Source organism: Salmo trutta, chromosome 20 (genome assembly GCF_901001165.1).
Source record: "Salmo trutta chromosome 20, fSalTru1.1, whole genome shotgun sequence".
NCBI classification, from domain to species: domain Eukaryota; kingdom Metazoa; phylum Chordata; class Actinopteri; order Salmoniformes; family Salmonidae; genus Salmo; species Salmo trutta.
In genome coordinates, this window is record NC_042976.1 from 38,200,433 (window position 1) to 38,221,446 (window position 21,014).

General features: G+C 43.6%; 1 protein-coding gene across 3 annotated transcripts in view; it reads right to left on the bottom strand.

Moving 5' to 3' along the window:
• The window catches only part of stxbp5l (syntaxin binding protein 5L), a 325,027-nt gene that overhangs the window by 22,816 nt on the left and 281,197 nt on the right, over nt 1-21,014 (bottom strand). Inside the window, exons 19-20 of one of the 3 annotated variants that reach the window (XM_029703159.1) lie at nt 5,720-5,824; nt 2,693-2,746 (exon numbers count right to left, since the gene is read on the bottom strand). The exons of the other annotated variants lie outside the window; for them this stretch is intronic. Of the exons in view, the coding sequence (XP_029559019.1) occupies nt 2,693-2,746; nt 5,720-5,824 (159 nt within the window). The remainder of the gene's footprint in view (nt 1-2,692; nt 2,747-5,719; nt 5,825-21,014) is intronic. 3 annotated transcript variants of the gene reach the window in all.

Consider the following 21,014-nt stretch of genomic DNA (forward strand, 5'->3'; position numbering starts at 1 on the left):
AAAGCAGTCAAAATATATGGAGAAGCTTTTTAGTCAATCCATGCCAAGAAAATAAAAAAAATACAAAATAATATTGATTAAAATAAATAAATAGATTCACAGGTGATGGTTAAGTACATTCGGTCAGATCAGGCATTTTACAGGATCAGAGTCTTTCATCATCCCTTTGTTTTTGTCCTCAAGTGGCATTGAGAGTTTCACACTCAGTACCAAACTTTATTTTACTTTTGAGAGATGCCAACGAAACTCAGCTAATACATTTTTGACCAGTAAGGTCCTCAACAGACTAGCATCAGGAGTGGTGCAGGACTTCAAACATTTAGGAAATCAGAGACCTTCGGGTAGATTCCAGAGTGTATCAATACTTGAGTACAGTTGGTTGATACTGTAGGTATACAGTGTAGGTATACAGTGCAGGTCCGTGAAACAGCATACTGGACTGTCTGATGCCTCTGAGACAAGGTGGATGCATGCTCGGAATTGTGTATATTCATATTGATACGTGTGTGTGCCCACACTTGCTTGTGTGTGTGCGCGCATGCACGTGTGTGTGCGTAGATGCGCGCGTGCACACGTGTGTGTGCCTGCTCTCTCCAATCGTATTTTCGAGCCAAAGACCTTATGTTAATGAGACTCATTTTTGTTTTTTGATTCTATGGGCTTGGCTCCTATTTCGCAGCTCGTCAGCCTGTGGCTTCGTCAGCCGAACAGAGAAAGCTCTGCGCCACCAAGAGACTACCAATTAAGCAGCTGATGACGTCTGTGCCAGATGCAGGCCTCTCTGCCGCTTTCATGTCTTCCCTGTCAAGTAAACAAAACTTTGGCATTTTATTGACTGACAGCTCCCAGTGAGGTAGCACTACACCAGTGCTCCATTTCAGAGCAGAAATCAGTGTGTGTGACAGGGAGACTTGTTGGGAGCAATCCTTGTTGAGTGAGAACTGCATTCAGAAAGTTGGCATTAGCCTGGGTGCCAGTCTGCTTCTGCTCTCTTGCCAACTCCTTCTAGAAATTGTCATGCAAAAACATGTTCGTTTTGACAATGGAGTAGGCAAACGCACAAACAGATCTGGGACCAGGCTAAGTTGGCCCCGTGTTAACTACTGAATATGCCAGACAGGAATCTCTAGTGGGTTGTCTGTTTAGCTATGGTGATTTGAAGGAACACACACTCCTAACACTAAATCCCTTGTTAGGCCCATTGATGCAAATCTGGTTCACTTTCTAAGTGAGGATGAAAGACTCTGTGGTGCCACCCAGTCCGCGTGCGCCTCCAGTCCAGTTTCACAGCAGGCTGTAGCAGGGCAATAGCGGGCTTGGAAACTGGGGATAGCTCTAGTGCACCAGCCAATGAATGTGCTACATGACTACGCCATTGTGTGTCTGGCTAGCACTTATCATCATGGTTGGGTCTGCCAATCAGTGGTTTGTCCTGGCACAGTCTAAAGGAAACTGGTCCACATCAGAAGAAATGGCACTCTACCCACCCCACCTACACACACTCACTCTCTTTCTCTCTCTCTCTCCAACACACACACACACACACACACACACGCAGGTTCAAGTAATTTAATCACATGAAACAGTCCCACTTTGTAGCAGCTGTATCCTTGACTAATGACAGACAGCTGCTCATATTATATTTGAACTAATTACATAGGTGCATTAGTTAATAGCCTAAACAGGGTACTGATCACGGTTGAAATATATTTTTTCCCACTGCATTAATGTACAATTTAATTTTGACTGCTTGGAATACGGCTTGAACCTTTTGATTCGCTTCCAAATGTTCAAATTTTTAAAGGAGATACATTTTCCAATGAGGTTGGCATATTTTTGCTACAGCTATCATCCTTTTCAGTTTTTTTTTTCATTTTAAATGATTGCTTGTTTACCAAACACTGTCTCACTCTAAAACTACAGCTACACATTTCAAACCTGTTGAAGGAAATAGTTATCATTTCACAGACGTCATACTGTAGATATTGGCACATTAGTGTACTGTATATGAATTGAAGAGGCGTATAAGTAGAAGGATATAGTAGGACAGGACAGAGCAGAAGCATGAGTGAGAGAACCTGTGACTGCAAGGAGGTGCAGGAGCTCAAGAGATGTACTGAGAAAGAGCGTTTCTTTAAAGTCTACGGGAAATGCAGAATGGTCCAGTCACGATGGAGCAAGTCCCGTTTGAGAGACGGAAATGATCCAATCACGATGGAGCAAGGCTGTTTAGAGTTAGAGAATGGTCCAATCACAGTATAGAGCAAGGCTGTTTGGAGATAGAAAATGATCCAATTACGATGGAGCGAGGCTGTATAGAGACAGAGAAGGGTCCAATCTCAATAGAGCGAGAGTACATTTAGAAATGCATCTCCCAAAACGATATGGGCATGAACCACCTTTAGAAACACTTGCAAAATGTACGATAAACAAAAAGCTTACGACGGGTAAAAACAAAACATAGAAAGTCAAAGGAGAAGGACAGAACAGGCCAACAGTCTCATCATGAGCTGGTCGAGTAGAAGAAGTGAGTGATAAGAAAATACTTCTGGTTGCGTGAAGAAGAAACTACTTGAATTGAACGACGTAAACAAAACAAATATAAATTCATATCTGCGAATAACAGGACAAAAGAGGAAGTAAATTAATCAAATGAAAAGAGGGTAAAACTGCTGGCTTTCGCCTACCGTACCAAGATCAGTCTTAAGATCTGTTGGCAGACTTAACTTTCTGCCGGGTCCCTTTACTGTAACAAAAGACATAGGAAAGAAAGGAGCAGTTAATGTTTCCAAACCAAAACCAAAACCAAAATGGAAGCAAAAGTAAAAGCCAAACGATGCAGAAAACAAAAGATCAAACAAAACAAAAACAAAACAACATAATTCAAAACGTGCAAAAGTGTGCAGTTGTCGCACATGGCAGGCAGATGCAGAGGCCATTCCCATCATGCTCCATGGTTTTCCCTGGCCAGTGCTCCCAGTCAGAGAGTGTAGACACGGGAACAGTGAAACAAGTTCTAGAAACAGGAACCGTGAAACCCGTTTTCGGGCAAGACTCCTTCCCAGTGTGTCTTCCAAGTCTTCCATTCTCTGGCCACTCAAATGCAACTGATTTAAGTATATGTATTTTCTGATTGTTTGTTTAATGTATTTCTGTATGTTAGGGTTGTCAGAGTTCGCTAAGGCCTGGGGGGGTTTGGCATAAGAAACAAAAATAAACGGGGAACTCAAATAAACACAAAACAGATTGGAAAGAAACAAAGAAGTTCAACATTTTGCAAGCATTTTGCAGTATATATAGAACTGCAAAGGTACATGTTGAGAGAGATGGTCATTAATTCTCCTTAGTCGATTCAAAGGACATACCATGAGGTCACTGGTTTTGGTTGGTTAGATAATTATTCTGGTGTATGGGAAATGTGGGATGTTGTAAGGATGACAAATCAAGAAACCACACTCATTGTCCTCTAACCAATCTTTGTAAAGTAATGTTTGGGGCAAGCTAGCAGATATTGGAAAGTGCAGTTGTTTGATTGCACCATCTGTAAGTGGAATCCAGAACATTTTAGCTTTGAAATTGAACAAACTCTTCTGGGCCCCAAAATAACACTCTGTTTTACAGATGATAATTCAAGAGGCTAAAAGTCTGAATTCCACCATCTTTCATTGACTTTGAGTAGGGGGAAAGTGGTATGCTGAGAAAGAATTGAAGTTGGAGTCATTTTATGATAAATTGCCCTGTTGGGAACAAAGAAATTGAAAGGGATTTTGATGTAAATTAAATGTTCTCCTTGTGCGGTGCTTGTGACGAAATTGCTGTGGTATAGTACCGTGGCATCATTTCATTCCGAAATCAATAAAGTGTGTGCGTGTGTGTGTGTGTGGCCAGATGTGGCGGCCATGATGCGTAGCAGCAGAACTGTGTAGAAACAGAGGAATATAATGATGGAATGACAGTGCTCTACCAATAGCACTGGTATTCACTATTCACAGGTGGAATTCTACAAGCCATTTAACAGCTCATTTGCACCATTTTAGGACTCGTGTGGGAATATCCTTGTTGGATAAAAGGATGTTTGAACTGAATAAAAGTGGGACTGTGCATTGTGCCAGCGATGCCTTTTAACAAATGACAGTATTTACATATTTGGGGACATAATTATGCTACATATCAACCTGTCGCCCTACGAAAGGCCAGTTTGTCTTTATCAGTTATGGAAAAATAGAAAAGTATATTGTCTTGTTTATATGCCCTGATAACATCCAAATGCCATTTTATGGTAAATATTTATGGAGTATTAATTGCTAGTGACATGGAGCCTATTGCAACCATCAATGGCCACCAGATTATCGTCAATTGACCTCTTGTTAAGCCATCAATGGCCACCAGATTATCGTCAGTTGACCTCTTGTTAAACCATCAATGGCCACCAGATTATCGTCAGTTGATCTCTTGTTAAACCATCAATGGCCACCAGATTATCGTCAGTTGATCTCTTGTTAAGCCATCAATACGGGTTAAATTCACCAGCAGAGCTGATCTCAATTGCAACCATTATTGGGCACCTCTACCGCTCCCTAAAAGCTGATGTCGGTGTTACCTTAGTCCTGCTTGCTACCAAAGTGTCTAAAGATACAGTATGTTCACCCTCTGATGGGTATTATCAACGGAACAATTTAGCCCTACTTTTTGAGCAGATTAAGGGCAATTTATCGATTTGACAATCATACCGTACAACTGAAATAAAGTATTTTTTCACTTACCATGACATATCTACTGTGGCAATTCACCCGTATGAATGGAAAACTAATGTTGGTGTAGCCTACTCTTAATACTTTATTTGATTCCAATTTATGTTATCCGTTAAATACAACTGTCTGTAAAATAAAATTTTCTGGTAAGGTCATTTCTTATCAAAATCGGAGGTAAACTATTCCTGGTCTGTCCATATTTGAAATGTGTAATTAAACGTTTATCAGCCTGTCGGTTTCCGATGCTCCTGATAGGTCGATATTTAATCGGGGGCGGGAATAGAGAACCTAGACACAGCTGTCTGGTATCATCATGGAGTCCATGCAGTTAGACACATCACAGAGTATTAGATGTTGTTATTATGTTAAAGAGGAGGTTGTGGGTGAGAAAAACCAAATAGACAAAGTTAGTGTTACAAATGAATGAGAGTCAGAGTGCCTCCCAACAGGAAGGGCAAAGATGCATGGCCTTCCTCACAAGAACATGACAACAACAACAACAACAACAACAACAACAACAACAACAACAACAACAACATGGATGAATCACAGAGGAGCTGAAGAATTAGGGAGGAGTGTCTGACCTTGACTGACTCCTCCCGCTTTTCTCCCCAGTCTTCCTCAGTAGCACGGCTGATGAAGGATGCAAGGCCACAAGACCAGACCAGACCCAGCACAAAACACACATCGCCCCCTACAGCTGGGGCTGAGACAATGCAACAACGCCTATAAGCTGTAAATCTTCAGCTCACAGATGCATGAATCACAATGTTGAAAGTTGGAACAGACAAGCATAGGAACGCACTCCATATGCTACCATGCAACACCCCACACCCACAAACCCACCCACAAACCATCCTCCCTCCACCCACCCACCCACCCACGCACACTCCCCCACCCACGCACACTCCCCCAGCGATGGGACGTGAGAGGGACAGGTTTCCCTGGGTTGTGGTCCATCCTCTTACCATTGTCCAGTAAGTAAAAGACTGGACTGCAGTGGCTGGCTCTCAGACTGGCCACAGGCTCAGGCATGGAGCGAGGGTCATAGTGAAGGGAGCTTGGGTAGGGAACTGGAATAGGAGATGCAACAGAACACACACTTTTCAGGAGGGAGAAAACAAAACAACATGGGTGAATTGGGATAAAGACAAGCAGGTACATAATATCAGTTGATTCTGAAGATACCAATACAAGCGTGTACGATAAGGTCAAGGTAAGACTACCATGCAAACACAACCACAACCACGACAACAAAAACAATGACTAATACTGCTACTACAATGACTCCTATGTCTACAACTACTATCACGACTCACCATCACAAATCACTGCAACTCAATGAAATGTTGTCAATTGATGATACAGGTAAAGTAACACCTGTTGTTAACATTTATGCTAGCACTTTCCCCACAGCCGGTTGTCCAGTCCAGTCCACACTCCGGTCAAAACAACCCAGCACCCTTCCAACAGAATTCAGGATGAGAGAGTGTTCTTGAGGTATTGATTCCAGACTTGGCTAACAACATGTGCTTCCTTACTGTACTGTGAAATTTGCTCTCTAGCACCTCTCAAACTCGATTTCAAATTCTCGTTAGATTCCTTGTGACATAACACAGACTAAATGAGGTATCAAACTTGGTGTGCTGGTGTGTGGTGAACAGTAAGTACGTTTAATCCCAGCCACTCTGCTCATTACAGGAGATAAGAGCTGCCACATCCAGCCCAGTCAGGTGGCTTCAGCTCCCCGCTCTCCTTTAAGCTCCCCTTTAAACAGCCAGCCTGCGAGCTCAGGGACAGCTCCATCACCTCTCCTCTCTTCTCCCGGAGCCTCGCTTTGCCTCTAAATGTATCCTGCTTGGTCAGAGCCACTCTCTGGCATTTCCACTTATTTTGCCCAACCTCACAACTCGCGTCTCGCCCCAGACTACAGGGCCTATACTACCATCAGCCACAGCAGCCGCCGTCATGAGCAGAAACCCAGACGCAACAAGAGACAGTAACAAAGTAAACAAACAACAACGGAAAGGAGGATATGGCTTCAAAGACGAACAGGGGCCAATTACGGGGCCTAACGGGGGAAAAAGGAGGATGTTTCCCGGTGTGGAGAGGTGAGACAGAAGTAGGAAGGAGGGAGTGAGAGAGAGGAGAGGTGAGACGGGTGATGGTGGATAGTTAATAGGCTGCCTGCCGAGTCTGGGTTTGGCCAGTGCTGGTCACAGCAGGACTGGGGTGTCAGGGCAGGGGGACAGCCAGAGCCAGCCAGGCTCAGGTCACTAATCGCCTCAGAGCTGCTTGGGAGAATAATGACGACAGAAACTCACCATGAGCCCTCTGTCTCAGGATGGAGACTCTGCCTTTCATCTGTCCATCTCTTTCTTCCTACCCCTGATATCCCCTATGTTTCCCACCGCTTTTTCTCCATCCATACCTGTGGCATTCTTCACACACGTCTTCATCATTCCTTTTCTCTGCACCTTTGTAAATACCACACAGTCACACATCACATCCTCTCCATCTCTCTTCCAACTCGCTCTCCACCTGTCTCGCTTTTCTCATCTCTGCAATCAATAAAAGGGACGGGACCAGATAATAGATAGGCTACCCTGACATATTCCACATAGCTATGCACATTGGTATTCATTCCTTCTAACGGCATACCACCAACACTGTATCCTCAGGAGACTTGTGTATACATGGCAGGGTCAGCCAGGTCTAAGATCCTATAGACCCAAGAGAAACTGCAGTCAGGGCGAGAGAGAGAGAGAGAGAGAGATGGAAAGATAGAGAAAGAGAGAGAGGGATCGGGAGAAGGAGCGGGGGGAGAGAGAGAAAGAGAGAGAGAGAAAGATGGAAAGAGAGAGAGCGAGAGAGAGAGAGAGAGAGAGAGAGAGAGAGAAAGAGAGTGAGGGAGAGAGAGAAAGAGAGTGAGAGAGAGAGGGAGAGTGAAAGAGAGCCTTGTGCAAGGCCTTACATTTACTGGTCCTACTTCCTCCGAAACAGAAGCCATGTTCATTCATAATGCAGACACTTATGGCAAATTGATTTCCAAAAGCATACGTCTCCAAACAGGTATTTTTTTATGGACTCATTAAATATTCACAACAACATGCTCCGGAGTTTAGATTCGCCTCTGGAAATAAGTGTGTAAATAACGGGCAGAAAAGATGACGTCAGAAAAAACAAATGAGGCCTCATCAATCCCTGTCAGGGGAAAAGTCTGTGGGAAAAGTTTTTCTTCAGAATGGCTGTGCTTCCACAAACATCCCTCACTCCTTTCCTCCCCCCCCACACCACCTCCCATCCTTCTCTTTTTTCCCCGAATTCTTTCCATTTCCCAAACGCCATACAAAGCATTTCAAGTTATTCACGCTCCACTGACAGGTTTAAGAGTTCAAGTGCATTCTTGCTTCCTGCAAAATAAGACGCTGGTTAAATAGCTGTCTGCTTGAGTACATGCCAATTGACACTTTTTTTCTCCGTCCCTTGTCGCCGCGTCAGCACTAAGTGACCCGCGCAGACAGACTAACGTGTGGCGCTCCTAAGAGGAGCACATCAAACACAGTGACATCACCGTAACAGACATAACGGGTCATTGTTGACACCATAAATCAGCCCCCTTCCATACATTCCGTTATAGATTTAATGTCTGGGGTCTGGTGAGAACATTATTTTTAGGTTATGATAGCTCTGTGATGATTCAAATACAAAGCAAATACTTACACAGAAGAAGAACATTCGTCTAAACTTAAGTTGCTGAGAATCTGCTATCTTAGGCTATGTAAAAAAAAAAAAAATTTACGCAAACACACTCAGACGCATGTACGTACACACACTCCCAGTGATATAAAGATGGCCTTACATCAAGTTTAAAGCCAGGCTGTATAGAAACCAAAGCCTAGAGAACACAGCAGGTCTAACAGCATGGCTGGCATTGTATTCCCATCACACACACACATTAGTCTAACAGCAGAACTACTCTCTCTCTCTCCCCTCACTCTCTCTCTCTCTCTCTTCATCTACATATCTCGCTCTCTGTCTCCACCTCCTCTCTCTCTAACCAGCAGCTGCAGGCAACCGCTCGGTGTTTGCTATCCTCCTTTTTCAGTGTGAAAAAGACAAATATGAAACATTTAGCCCCAACTCCTTCTCAATGCTCATTCTCAGGCACAGCTTGTTTGGTCTGAGCAGAGAGAGGAGAAAGGGAGGGGAGAGGATGGGAGTGATAGAGAGGAGGAGAAGGGCAGGGGGAAAAATGTAACTCTGTCAAACACACACACACACACACACACACATCAGCATGAAAGCCAATTCTCTGATCTAAGAACAGTCTGGTGCATCTGGCCTCGAGCAAACTCCCTCACTGGCCGACCTACTCGCTCTAACACATCCATCTAGCAAACCTGCAGGCCACTGCTCTCTCTAATTGTATATCTCGCTCTCTAATTTTATATATATATATATATATACACACACACACACACACACACACACACACACACGGAGTATACAAAAGCTCTTTCCATGATATAGACTGACCAGGTGATAGCCATGATCCCTTATTGATGTCACTTGTTAAATCCTCTTCAATCAGTGCACATGAAGGAGAGGAGACAGGTTAAAGGAGGATTTTTAAGCCTTGAGACAATTAAGACATGGATTGTGTATGTGTGCCATTCAGAGGGTGAATGGGCAAGACAAAAAATGTAAGTGCTTTTGAACTGGGTATGGTAGTAGGTGCCAGGCGCACCGGTTTGTGTCAAGAACTGCAATGCTGATGAGTTTTTCACGCTGAACAGTTTCCTTTGTGTATCAAGAATGGCCCACCACCCAAAGGACATCCAGCCAACTGGACACACCTGTGGGTATTTGGCATTGTATTAGGATCCCCATTAGCTGTTGCGAAAGCAGCAGCTACTCTTCCTGGGGTCCTCACAAAACATAAAACATGACACAAAACAGAACATTAATCAACAAGAACAGAACAAACTAATTTCCCCCCAACATCGGACTCCCCTTAATTAACTTCAGACACTCTCTAGTGGTTGGAGGGTTAAATCACTTCGAGCTCAACATTTAAATGGCCTGGAAAATAATGGTACGGTTTGCCTTTCTAGCCAGCTGACCACCGATTTTCATTGACACAAATATTAATTTCCACAAAGTTTGCTGCTTCAGTGTCTTTAGATATTTTTGTCAGATGTTACTATGGAATACTGAAGTATAATTACAAGGTGCTCCATCATGCTGGAAAAGGCATTGTTCGTCACCAAACTGTTCCTGGATGGTTGGGAGAAGTTGCTCTCGGAGGATGTGTTGGTACCATTCTTTATTCATGGCTGTGTTCTTAGGCAGAATTGTGAGTGAGCCTACTCCCTTGGCTGAGAAGCAACCCCACACATGAATGGTCTCAGGATGCTTTACTGTTGGCATGACACAGGACTGATGGTAGCGCTCACCTTGTCTTCTTTTTTCCGGATGCCCCAAACAATCGGAAAGGGGATTCATCAGAGAAAATGACTTTACCCCAGTCCTCAGCAGTCCAATCCCTGTACCTTTTGCAGAATATCAGTCTGTCCCTGATGTTTTTCCTGGAGAGAAGTGGCTTCTTTGCTGCCCTTCTTGAAACCAGGCCATCCTCCAAAAGTCTTTGTCTCACTGGGCGTGCAGATGCACTCACACCTGCCTGCTGCCTTTCCTGAGCAAGCTCTGCACTGGTGGTGCCCCGATCCTGCAGCTGAATCAACTTTAGGAGACAGTCCTGGCGCTTGCTGGACTTTCTTGGGCACCCTGAAGCCTTCTTCATGACAATTGAACCACTCTCCTTGAAGTTCTTGATGATCCAATAAATGGTTGATTTAGGTGCAATCTTACTGGCAGCAATATCCTTGCCTGTGAAGCCCTTTTTGTGCAAAGCAATGATGATGGCATGTGTTTCCTTGCAGGTAACCATGGTTGACAGAGGAAGAACAATGATTCCAAGCACCACCCTCCTTTTGAATCTTCCAGTCAGTTATTCGAACTCGAATCAGCATGACAGAGTGATCTCCAGCCTTGTCTTCGTCAACACTCACACCTGTGTTAATGAAATAATCACTGACATGATGTCAGCGGGTCCATTTGTGGCAAGGCTGAAATGCAGTGGAATTTTTGGGGGGATTCAGTTCATTTGCATGGCAAAGAGGGACTTTGCAATTAATTGCAATTCATCTGATTACTCTTCATAACATTCTGGAGTATATGCAAATTGACATCATACAAACTGAGGCAGCGGACTTTGTGAAAATTAATATTTGTGTCATTCTCAAAACTATTTACACTCATCCCTTTTCAGGACCCTGTCTTTCAAAGATAATTTGTAAAAATCTAAATATCTTCACAGATCTTCATTGTAAAGGGTTTAAACACTGTTTCCCATGCTTGTTCAATGAACCATAAACAATTAATGAACATGCACCTGTGGAACGGTCGTTAAGACACTAACAGCTTACAGATGGTAGGCAATTAAGGTCATAGTTATGAAAACTTAGGACACTAAAGAGGCCTTTCTACTGACTCTGAAAAACACCAAAATAAAGATTCCCAGGGTCCCTGCTCATCTGCGTGAAACTTTCTGTCCAAAAATGATGCAGAAAAATGTATCCATGCTTTTGTTACTTCTAGGTTGGACTACTGCAATGCTCTACTTTCCGGCTACCCGGATAAAGTGCTTAATAAACTTCAGTTAGTGCTAAATACGGCTGCTAGAATCCTGACTAGAACCAAAAAATGTGATCATATTACTCCAGTGCTAGCCTCCCTACACTGGCTTCCTGTTAAGGCAAGGGCTGATTTCAAGGTTTTACTGCTAACCTACAAAGCATTACATGGGCTTGCTCCTACCTATCTTTCCGATTTGGTCCTGCCGTACATACCTACACGTACGCTACGGTCACAAGACGCAGGCCTCCTAATTGTCCCTAGAATTTCTAAGAAAACAGCTGGAGGCAGGGCTTTCTCCTATAGAGCTCCATTTTTATGGAATGGTCTGCCTACCCATGTGAGAGACGCAGACTCGGTCTCAACCTTTAAGTCTTTACTGAAGACTCATCTCTTCAGTAGGTCCTATGATTGAGTGTAGCCTGGCCCAGGAGTGTGAAGGTGAACGGAAAGGCTCTGGAGCAACGAACCGCCCTTGCTGTCTCTGCCTGGCCGGTTCCCCTCTCTCCACTGGGATTCTCTGCCTCTAACCCTATTATAGGGGCTGAGTCACTGGCTTACTTGGTGTTCTTCCATGCCGTCCCTACGAGGGGTGCGTCACTTGGGTGGGTTGAGTTACTGACGTGGTCTTCCTGTCTGGGTTTGCGCCCCCCCTTTGGGTTGTACCGTGGCGGAGATCTTTGTGGGCTATACTCGGCCTTGTCTCAGGATGGTAAGTTGGTGGTTGAACATATCCCTCTAGTGGTTTGGGGGCTGTGCTTTGGTAAAGTGGGTGGGGTTATACCCTGCCTGTTTGGCCCTGTCCGGGGGAATCATCGGATGGGGCCACAGTGTCTCCTGACCCCTCCTGTCTCAGCCTCCAGTATTTATGCTGCAGTAGTTTGTGTCGGGGGGCTAGGGTCAGTCTGTTATATCTGGACTATTTCTCCTGTCTTATCCAGTGTCCTGTGTGAATTTAAGTACACTCTCTCTAATTCTCTCTTTCTTTCTCTCTTTCTTTCTTTCTCTCGGAGGACCTGAGCCCTAGGACCATGCCTCAGGACTACCTGGCATGACTCCTCCTTCCTGTCCCCAGTCCACCTGGCCGTGCTGCTGCTCCAGTTTCAACTATTCTGCCTGCGGCTATGGAACCCTGACCTGTTCACCGGACGTGCTACCTGTCCCAGACCTGCTGTTTTCAACTCTCTAGAGACAGCAGGTGTGGTAGAGATACTCTCAATGATCGGCTATGAAAAGCCAACTGACATTTACTCTTGAGGTGCTGACTTGTTGCACCCTCGACAACTATTGTGATTTTTATTATTTGACCATGCTGGTCATTTATGAACATTTGAACATCTTGGCCATGTTCTGTTATAATCTCCTCCCGGCACAGCCAGAAGAGGACTGGCCACCCCTCATAGCCTGGTTCCTCTCTAGGTTTCTTCCTAGGTTTTGGCCTTTCTAGGGAGTTTTTCCTAGCCACCGTGCTTCTACACCTGCATTACTTGCTGTTTGGGGTTTTAGGCTGGGTTTATGTACAGCACTTTGAGATATCAGCTGATGTAAGAAGGGCTATATAAATACATTTGATTACAGGACAGACAGCTGATCGTCCTCGCAGTGGCAAACCACGTGTAACAACACCTGCACAGAATTGGTACATCAAAACATTACACCTGTGGGACAGGTACAGGATGGCAACAACAACTTCCCGAGTTACACCAGGAATGCACAATCCCTTCATCAGTGCTCCTACTGTCCGCAATAGGCTGAGAGAGGCTGGACTGAGGGCTTGTAGGCCTGTTGTAAGGCAGGTCCTCACCAGACATCACCGGCAACAATGTCGCCTATGGGCACAAACCCACCATCGCTGGACCAGACAGGACTGGCAAAAAGTGCTCTTCACTGACGAGTCATGGTTTTGTCTCACCAGGGGTGATGGTCGGATTCACGTTTATAGTCGAAGGAATGAGCGTTACACTGAGGCCTGTACTCTGGAGTGGGATCGATTTGGAGGTGGGGGGGTCCATCATGGTCTGGTGCGGTGTGTCACAGCATCATCGGACTGAGCTTGTTGTCATTGCAACAATCTCAACGCTGTGCGTTACAGGGAAGACATCCTCTTCCCTCATGTGGTACCCTTCCTGCAGGCTCATCCTGACATGACCCTCCAGCATGACACTGCCACCAGCCATACTGCTCGTTCTGTGCGTAATTCCCCGCAAGACAGGAATGTCAGTGTTCTGCCATGGCCAGCGAAGAGCCCGGATCTCAATCCCATTGAGCACGTCTGGGACCTGTTGGATCAGAGGGTGAGGGCTACGGCCATTCCCCCCAGAAATGTCCGGGAACTTGCTGGTGCCTTGGTGGAAGAGTAGGGTAACATCTCACAGCAAGAACTGGCAAATCTGGTGCAGTCCATGAGGAGGAGATGCACTGCAGTACTTAATGAAGCTGGTGGCCACACCAGATACTGACTGTTACTTTTGATTTTGAACCAACCCTTTGTTCAGGGACACATTATTCCATTTCTGTTAGTCACATGTCTGTGGAACTTGTTGTTGAATCTTATTATTTTCATACAAAAATGTACACGTTACGTTTGCTGAAAATAAACGCAGTTGACAGTGAGAGGAATTTTTATTTTTTTGGTGAGTTTATATATATATATATATATACACACACACACACTTTGTGGGACATGCTGTATATTGTAAAATTCGACTGAGCGACATAATTTAACATCCAAATTTTTACCTAAATTATTCATACTCATTTATATGTTAGTATTAAACTGTTATGTACTTTCTCAAAACATAAGATTCATCTGTAAAACAAATAATGAGACATTATTTGGTTCCAACACTGAAGAAGATGTTGGTGAAGAACCATTATTAAGAGTCTACCGGAGGGCACACCGGGCTACGCAATGAAAAGTTGACAGGCAAGTCATTTCTTTTTTACTGGAAGGCTAGCCAACTAGTCAACTATCTAGTAAACACTTCGGATACGAGGTTGGTGTCTCTTTTTTGAACAACATTAAACGGATATAAAATGTAATTGAACAAAATAGTAAGGTGGCCAATAACTGGGGACCGTACGGCGATAATACGAGACGTATTTGTTTTTGCTAAACCACTTATCAAAAAGCGGATAGTAGTAGTATTTCCATTTAAATGTCAAACGTGCTAATTGCTAACCCGTTAGCTAACATTTCTACGACATTAATAATTACAAAACATTGATGCTTGATCACAAGATAACACTGTTGAAGATAATATATTTCTTGAATGCTGTTGAATATAACGATAATACGAGGTGCTATGCTACATACATTTAAAAAACAGAACACAGCCTACATATCAATACATACAGTGAGGGAAAAAAGTATTTGATCCCCTGCTGATTTTGTACGTTTGCCCACTTACAAAGAAATGATCAGTCTATAATTTTAATTGTAGGTTTACTTGAACAGTGAGACAGAATAACAACAAAAGAATCCAGAAAAACGCATGTCAAAAATGTTATAAAATGATTTGCATTTTAATGAGGGAAATAAGTATTTGACCCCTCTGCAAAACATGACTTAGTACTTGGTGGCAAAACCCTTGTTGGCAATCACAGAGGTCAGACGTTTCTTGTAGTTGGCCACCAGGTTTGCACACATCTCAGGAGGGATTTTGTCCCACTCCTCTTTGCAGATCTTCTCCAAGTCATTAAGGTTGAGGCTGACGTTTGGCAACTCGAACCTTCAGCTCCCTCCACAGATTTTCTATGGGATTAAGGTCTGGAGACTGGCTAGGCCACTCCAGGACGTTAATGTGCTTCTTCTTGAGCCACTCCTTTGTTGCCTTGGCCGTGTGTTTTGGGTCATTGTCATGCTGGAATACCCATCCACGACCCATTTTCAATGCCCTGGCTGAGGGAAGGAGGTTCTCACCCAAGATTTGACGGTACATGGCCCCGTCCATCGTCCCTTTGATGCGGTGAAGTTGTCATGTCCCCTTAGCAGAAAAACACCCCCAAAGCATAATGTTTCCACCTCCATGTTTGACGGTGGAGATGGTGTTCTTGGGGTCATAGGCAGCATTCCTCCTCCTCCAAACACGGTGAGTTGAGTTGATGTCAAAGAGCTCCATTTTGGTCTCATCTGACCACAACACTTTCACCAGTTGTCCTCTGAGTCATTCAGATGTTCATTGGCAAACTTCAGACGGGCATGTATATGTATTCTTGAGCAGGGGGACCTTGCGGGCGCTGCAGAATTTCAGTCCTTCACGGCGTAGTGTGTTACCAATTGTTTTCTTGGTGACTATGGTCCCAGCTGCCTTGAGATCATTGACAAGATCCTCCCGTATAGTTCTAGGCTGATTCCTCACCGTTCTCATGATCATTGCATCTCCATGGGGTGAGATCTTGCATGGAGCCCCGGGCCGTGGAATATTGACAGTTCTTTTGTGTTTCTTCCATTTGCGAATAATCGCACCAAATGATGTAACCTTCTCACCAAGCTGCTTGGCGATGGTCTTGTAGCCCATTCCAGCCTTGTGTAGGTCTACAATCTTGTCCCTGACATCCTTGGAGAGCTCTTTGGTCTTGGCCATGGTGGAGAGTTTGGAATCTGATTGATTGATTGCTTCTGTGGACAGGTGTCTTTTTTACAGGTAACAAGCTGCGGTTAGGAGCACTCCCTTTAAATCTTTCTGATTGAGAGGGGGTCAAATACTTGTTTCCCTCGTTAAAATGCGAATCAGTTTATAACATTTTTGACATGCGTTTTTCTGGATATTTTTGTTGTTATTCTGTCTCTCACTGTTCAAATAAACCTACCATTAAAATTATAGGCTGATCATTTCTTTGTCAGTTGGCAAATCTACAAAATCAGCAGGGGATCAAATACTTTTTCCCCCCACTGTACACACAAAATATCAAGGTCAAATAGGGGAGAGGCATTGAGCCGTGAAAAGTTGTTTTTTTATACCAGGTCTGCGTTTGATTTGAGCAATATGAGATGGAAAGGAGCTCCATGCAATAATGGCTCTATACATGTACACAGTGCCTTCGGAAAGTATTTAGACCCTTTGACTTTTTCCACATTTTGTTAGGTTAAAGCCTTATTCTAAATTAATTCAATCTTTTTTTTCTTCGCTTATCAATCTACACACAATATCCTATAATGGCCAAGCAAAAACAGGTTTTTAGACATTTTTGCTAATTTATTAAAATGAAATTACAGAAATATTACATTTACATAATTATTCAGACCCTTTACTCAGTACTTTGTTGAAGCACCTTCGGCAGCAATTAACACCTTGAGTCTTCTTGGGTATGATGCTACAAGCTTGGCACACCTGTATTTGGGGAGTTTCTCCCATTCTTCTCTGCAGATCTTCTCAAGCTCTGGTTGGATGGGAAGCATTGCTGCACAGCTATTTTCAGGTCTCTCCAGAGATGTTCGACTGGGTTCAAGTCTGGGCTCTGACTGGGACACTCAAGAACATTCAGATACTTTCCTGAAGCCACTCCTGCGTTGTCTTGACTGTGTGCTCAGGGTTGTGGTCCTGTTGGAAGGTAAACCGTCCTTTAGGTGCCTTTTGGCAAACTCCAAGCGGGCTGTCATGTGCCTTTTACTGAGGAGTGGCTTCCGTCTGGCCACTCTACCATAAAGGCCTGATTGGTGGAGTGCTGCAGAGATGGTTGTCCTTCTGGAAAGTTCTCCCATCTCCACAGAGGAACTGTGGAGCTCTGTCAGAGTGACCATCGGGTTCTTGGTCACATTCCTGACCAAGGCCCTTCTCCCCTGATTGCTCAGTTTGGCCGGTGAGGCAAGCTCTAGGAAGAGTCTTGGTGGTTCCAAACTTCTTCCATTTAAGAATGATGGAGGACACTGTTCTTTTTTGTACCCTTCCCAAGGTCTGTGCCTCGGCACAATCCTGTCTCAGAGCTCTACAGACAATTCCTTCGACCTCATGGCTTGGTTTTTACTCTGACATGCATTGTCAACTGTGGGGCCTTATATAAAAAGGCGGTGCCTTTCCAAATCATGTCCAATAAGTTGAATTTACCACAGGTGGACTCCAATCAAGTTGTAGAAACATCTCCAGGATGATCAATGGAAACAGGAATCACCTGAGCTCAATTTCGAGTCTCATAGCAAGGGGTCTGAATACTTAAGTAAATTAGCAACCATTTGTAAAAACCTGTTTTCTCTTTGTCATTATGGGGTATTGTGTGTCGATTGCTGAGGATTGTTTTTGTATTGAATCCATTTTAGAATAAGGCTGTAATGTAACAACATGTTTAAAAAGTCAAGTTGTCTGAATACTTTACTGTTCGATTTCTTGAATTTGTTCTGGATTTGGGAACTGTGAAAAGACCCCTGGTGGTATGTCTGGTGGGGTAAGTGTGTGTGTCAAAGCTGTGTGTAAATGTTCAACACAATAATGTTTCTTATTAAACGAAGAAGCGATGCAGTAAGTCTCTCCTTAACTCTTAACCAAGAGAGACTGATATGCATAATATTTATATTATGCCTCTGATTACAACGAAAAGCAAGATGTGCTGCTCTGTTCTGGGCCAGCTGCAGCTTACCTAGGTCTTTCTTTGCAGCACTTGACCACATGGCTGGACAATGATCAAGATAAGACAAAACTAGACCCTGCAGGACTTGCTTTTTGGAGTGTGGTGTCAAAAAAGCAGAGCATCTCTTTATTGCGGACAGACTTCTTCCCATCTTTACAACCATTGAATCTATATGTTTTGACCATGACAGTTTACAATCTAAGGTAACACCAGGTAATTTAGTCTCCTCAACTTGTTCAATAGCCAGACCATTCATTACCAGACCAGATTCAGCTGAGGTCTAGAGCTTAGAGAATGACGTGTACCAAATACAATTCTCTCTCTCATATATCCCTGGTAATGGTGCAAAAAGCCCTAAAAGGTGCCAAAATGCATTACACACACACACACACACACACACACACACACACACACACACACACACACACACACACACACACACACACACAATGTACTTTTCCTCAACAACTGCAGGGATGATACAGTATCTGTTTCCTAAATAGACACATGAAAATACTAACAACAACGTAGCAAGAATGCTAACCCAGCTAGCACAGTTGGTTCCTTTGAAGTTGTGGGAACATACACTATTATTCTACAATGTAGAAAATAGTCCAAATAAAGAAAACCCCTGGAATGAGTAGGTGTGTCCAAACTTTTGACAGGTACTGTATCTTTTTACTGTGGCTCCTTGAAAGTTATCATGGGAGATTTTATTAACGCCCTGAGAATAGAAATTCTAGGTTATTTGGAAGTTTTTGAATAACTTCCTTAAAATGTTCACTCAATGTTTCAATAATGCCTTTAATAACAATGATAGCTTATTTTGAGTTAACTTGTTTTACTCCAAGCTGAGATAGGACACAGGATTTTCCTTAGGCATTAAACTATACTCTCCTGTTCTCTATCCATGGTATTAGTCCACTGCGCCACCAGGAGGGAGCGAGCATGCCATGTTTTTTAACTCACACAATGCTGTTCATTTGTACCTATTCAAATAAAAAACATTTCAAAGGAAACAAGCACTCATTACCCTTTTCACTGTGAGTTCCAAATATCTCTCTAACAGTTTTTTTTATGCGCGCAGTACGCAAACCAAGGCACGCTGTCTGATAATGATCTATAGGCTATGTTTCAACTTGTCAATTTCAAATTATTTTCTAACAAGTTTTATTTTCAAACAGTTTGAATTGAGGTGTGTTCCGCATCCTCATTAATTCACATAAGAAGTAGCCCATTTCACTGTTGCAGACAATTTATGTTTGAGGCTTTACTGAGCCAGACAAACTTCTCTCTTCGAGGAGAGCCCAAGCACTTCCCCAGTGTTTCCCCAGATCAAGTATCCAGACATTTGCCCATATCTAGTGTGAACAGGCCTTGCACAAACCTTTTCCTACGGCACATTTTCTGGCTGCCCCTCATTGCCTTTATTGTTGTTTCCCTTACAAATAATATGTTTGGACATGTGTGCGTTCCTATCAAAGTACGTGCTTATTATCTGCATATGGTGTTGTCGTTTCTACTGTAGCATACTGCATGTATGGAGCATAATGTATTTACTGTTTTATTCACGTTTTCAAGTACTGGTGAAAAATCATGCATTCCGATTCTTGCGTAGTTTGTAATGGACACATATGTAAAATACTTTTGTGAAGGTTGAACTGATTACAATTAGCTAATGCAAAGCTATTTCCCAGATACTTGTGGCGCCATGTTTGTTGACATCATACAATGCATTCTGGTTGTCACGTAAGTGTCTGTCAGACCAAAGATGTTATAACAAAACAAGGTGAAGGGAAGGTTGCGTGATTTATGGTGCAACTGTCAAATCATGACGTCAGTCATATTCAGGTCGGAAAATTGGAACTCGAGAAAATGGACGGAATTCCCGAGTTTGAATTTCGAGTTAGATGACCGTTCAAATAAAATTTTCCCCAATCGGAGCTTGTTTTTTTCTGAGTTCCCAGTTGTCTTGAACACACTAAAGTCGGAAGTCTGAGATTTCCAACTTCCTAGTTCCCAGGTGTTTTGAACGCGGCATCAGATTGTAACTAAGGTACCTCAGGGTTGCCAGCTCAGATTCCTCTTTCCAGGTTTATTTTTTTTTGTTTTAGCTTAGAAACTTCTGTGTTTGCCCCCATTTATTGATAAATCCTACATAATAGTAATATTTCCTGCATCATATCCCCCGATGATATCTTCCCCCATTTCTACCCCCCATAGACTTGAAAACCCTCCACAAATTAAATGAACCCCCCCCCCCCCCCACAAAGCCCCCATAAAATTATTTCATCCATATCTGGCAACCCTGTTTAGCTTTCGCATTACAGTTAGGCTAGGCAGTAGGCTTGCATTTGGGGTGATGTTCTGTGAGAATATAACATTTTATTTTGCTTTGTGATTTGTCAAAAACTGTAAACGACTTGTCAAGTCATGTGCTACGGTTCTTGTATACACTGTAACAAGTACATCGAAGATTTGCAATATGCTGAAAAGTTGGCAAACTAAGTTAATATTTTTCAGGCAATGAGCACAGCCATCTCTGACTTAGACGTTGTGTAACGTCCGTTGTTGGAATGAGACCAAGGCGCAGCGTGGGTTGGGTTCATCATACTTTAATATAAACGGTGAACCAGCAAAAACCAAAACAAGAAGCAACACAACGAACAAACAGTTTCGCAGGCTTCTCACAGCAATGCAAAAACAACTTCCCACAAAAGACAGGAGGAAAAAGGGCTACTTAAGTATGGCTCCCAATCAGAGACAACGATAGACAGCTGTCCCTGATTGAGAACCACGCTAGGCCAAAAACCAAAGAAATACAAAACATAGATAGGGAACATAGAATGCCCACCCCAACTCACGCCCTGACCAAACCAGGTCAGGGCGTGACAGTACCCCCCCCCCCCCCAAAGGTGCGGACTCCGGCCGCAAAACCTAAACCCATAGGGAATGGGTCCGGGTGGGCATCTATCTGCGGTGGCGGCCCAGGGGCGGGAC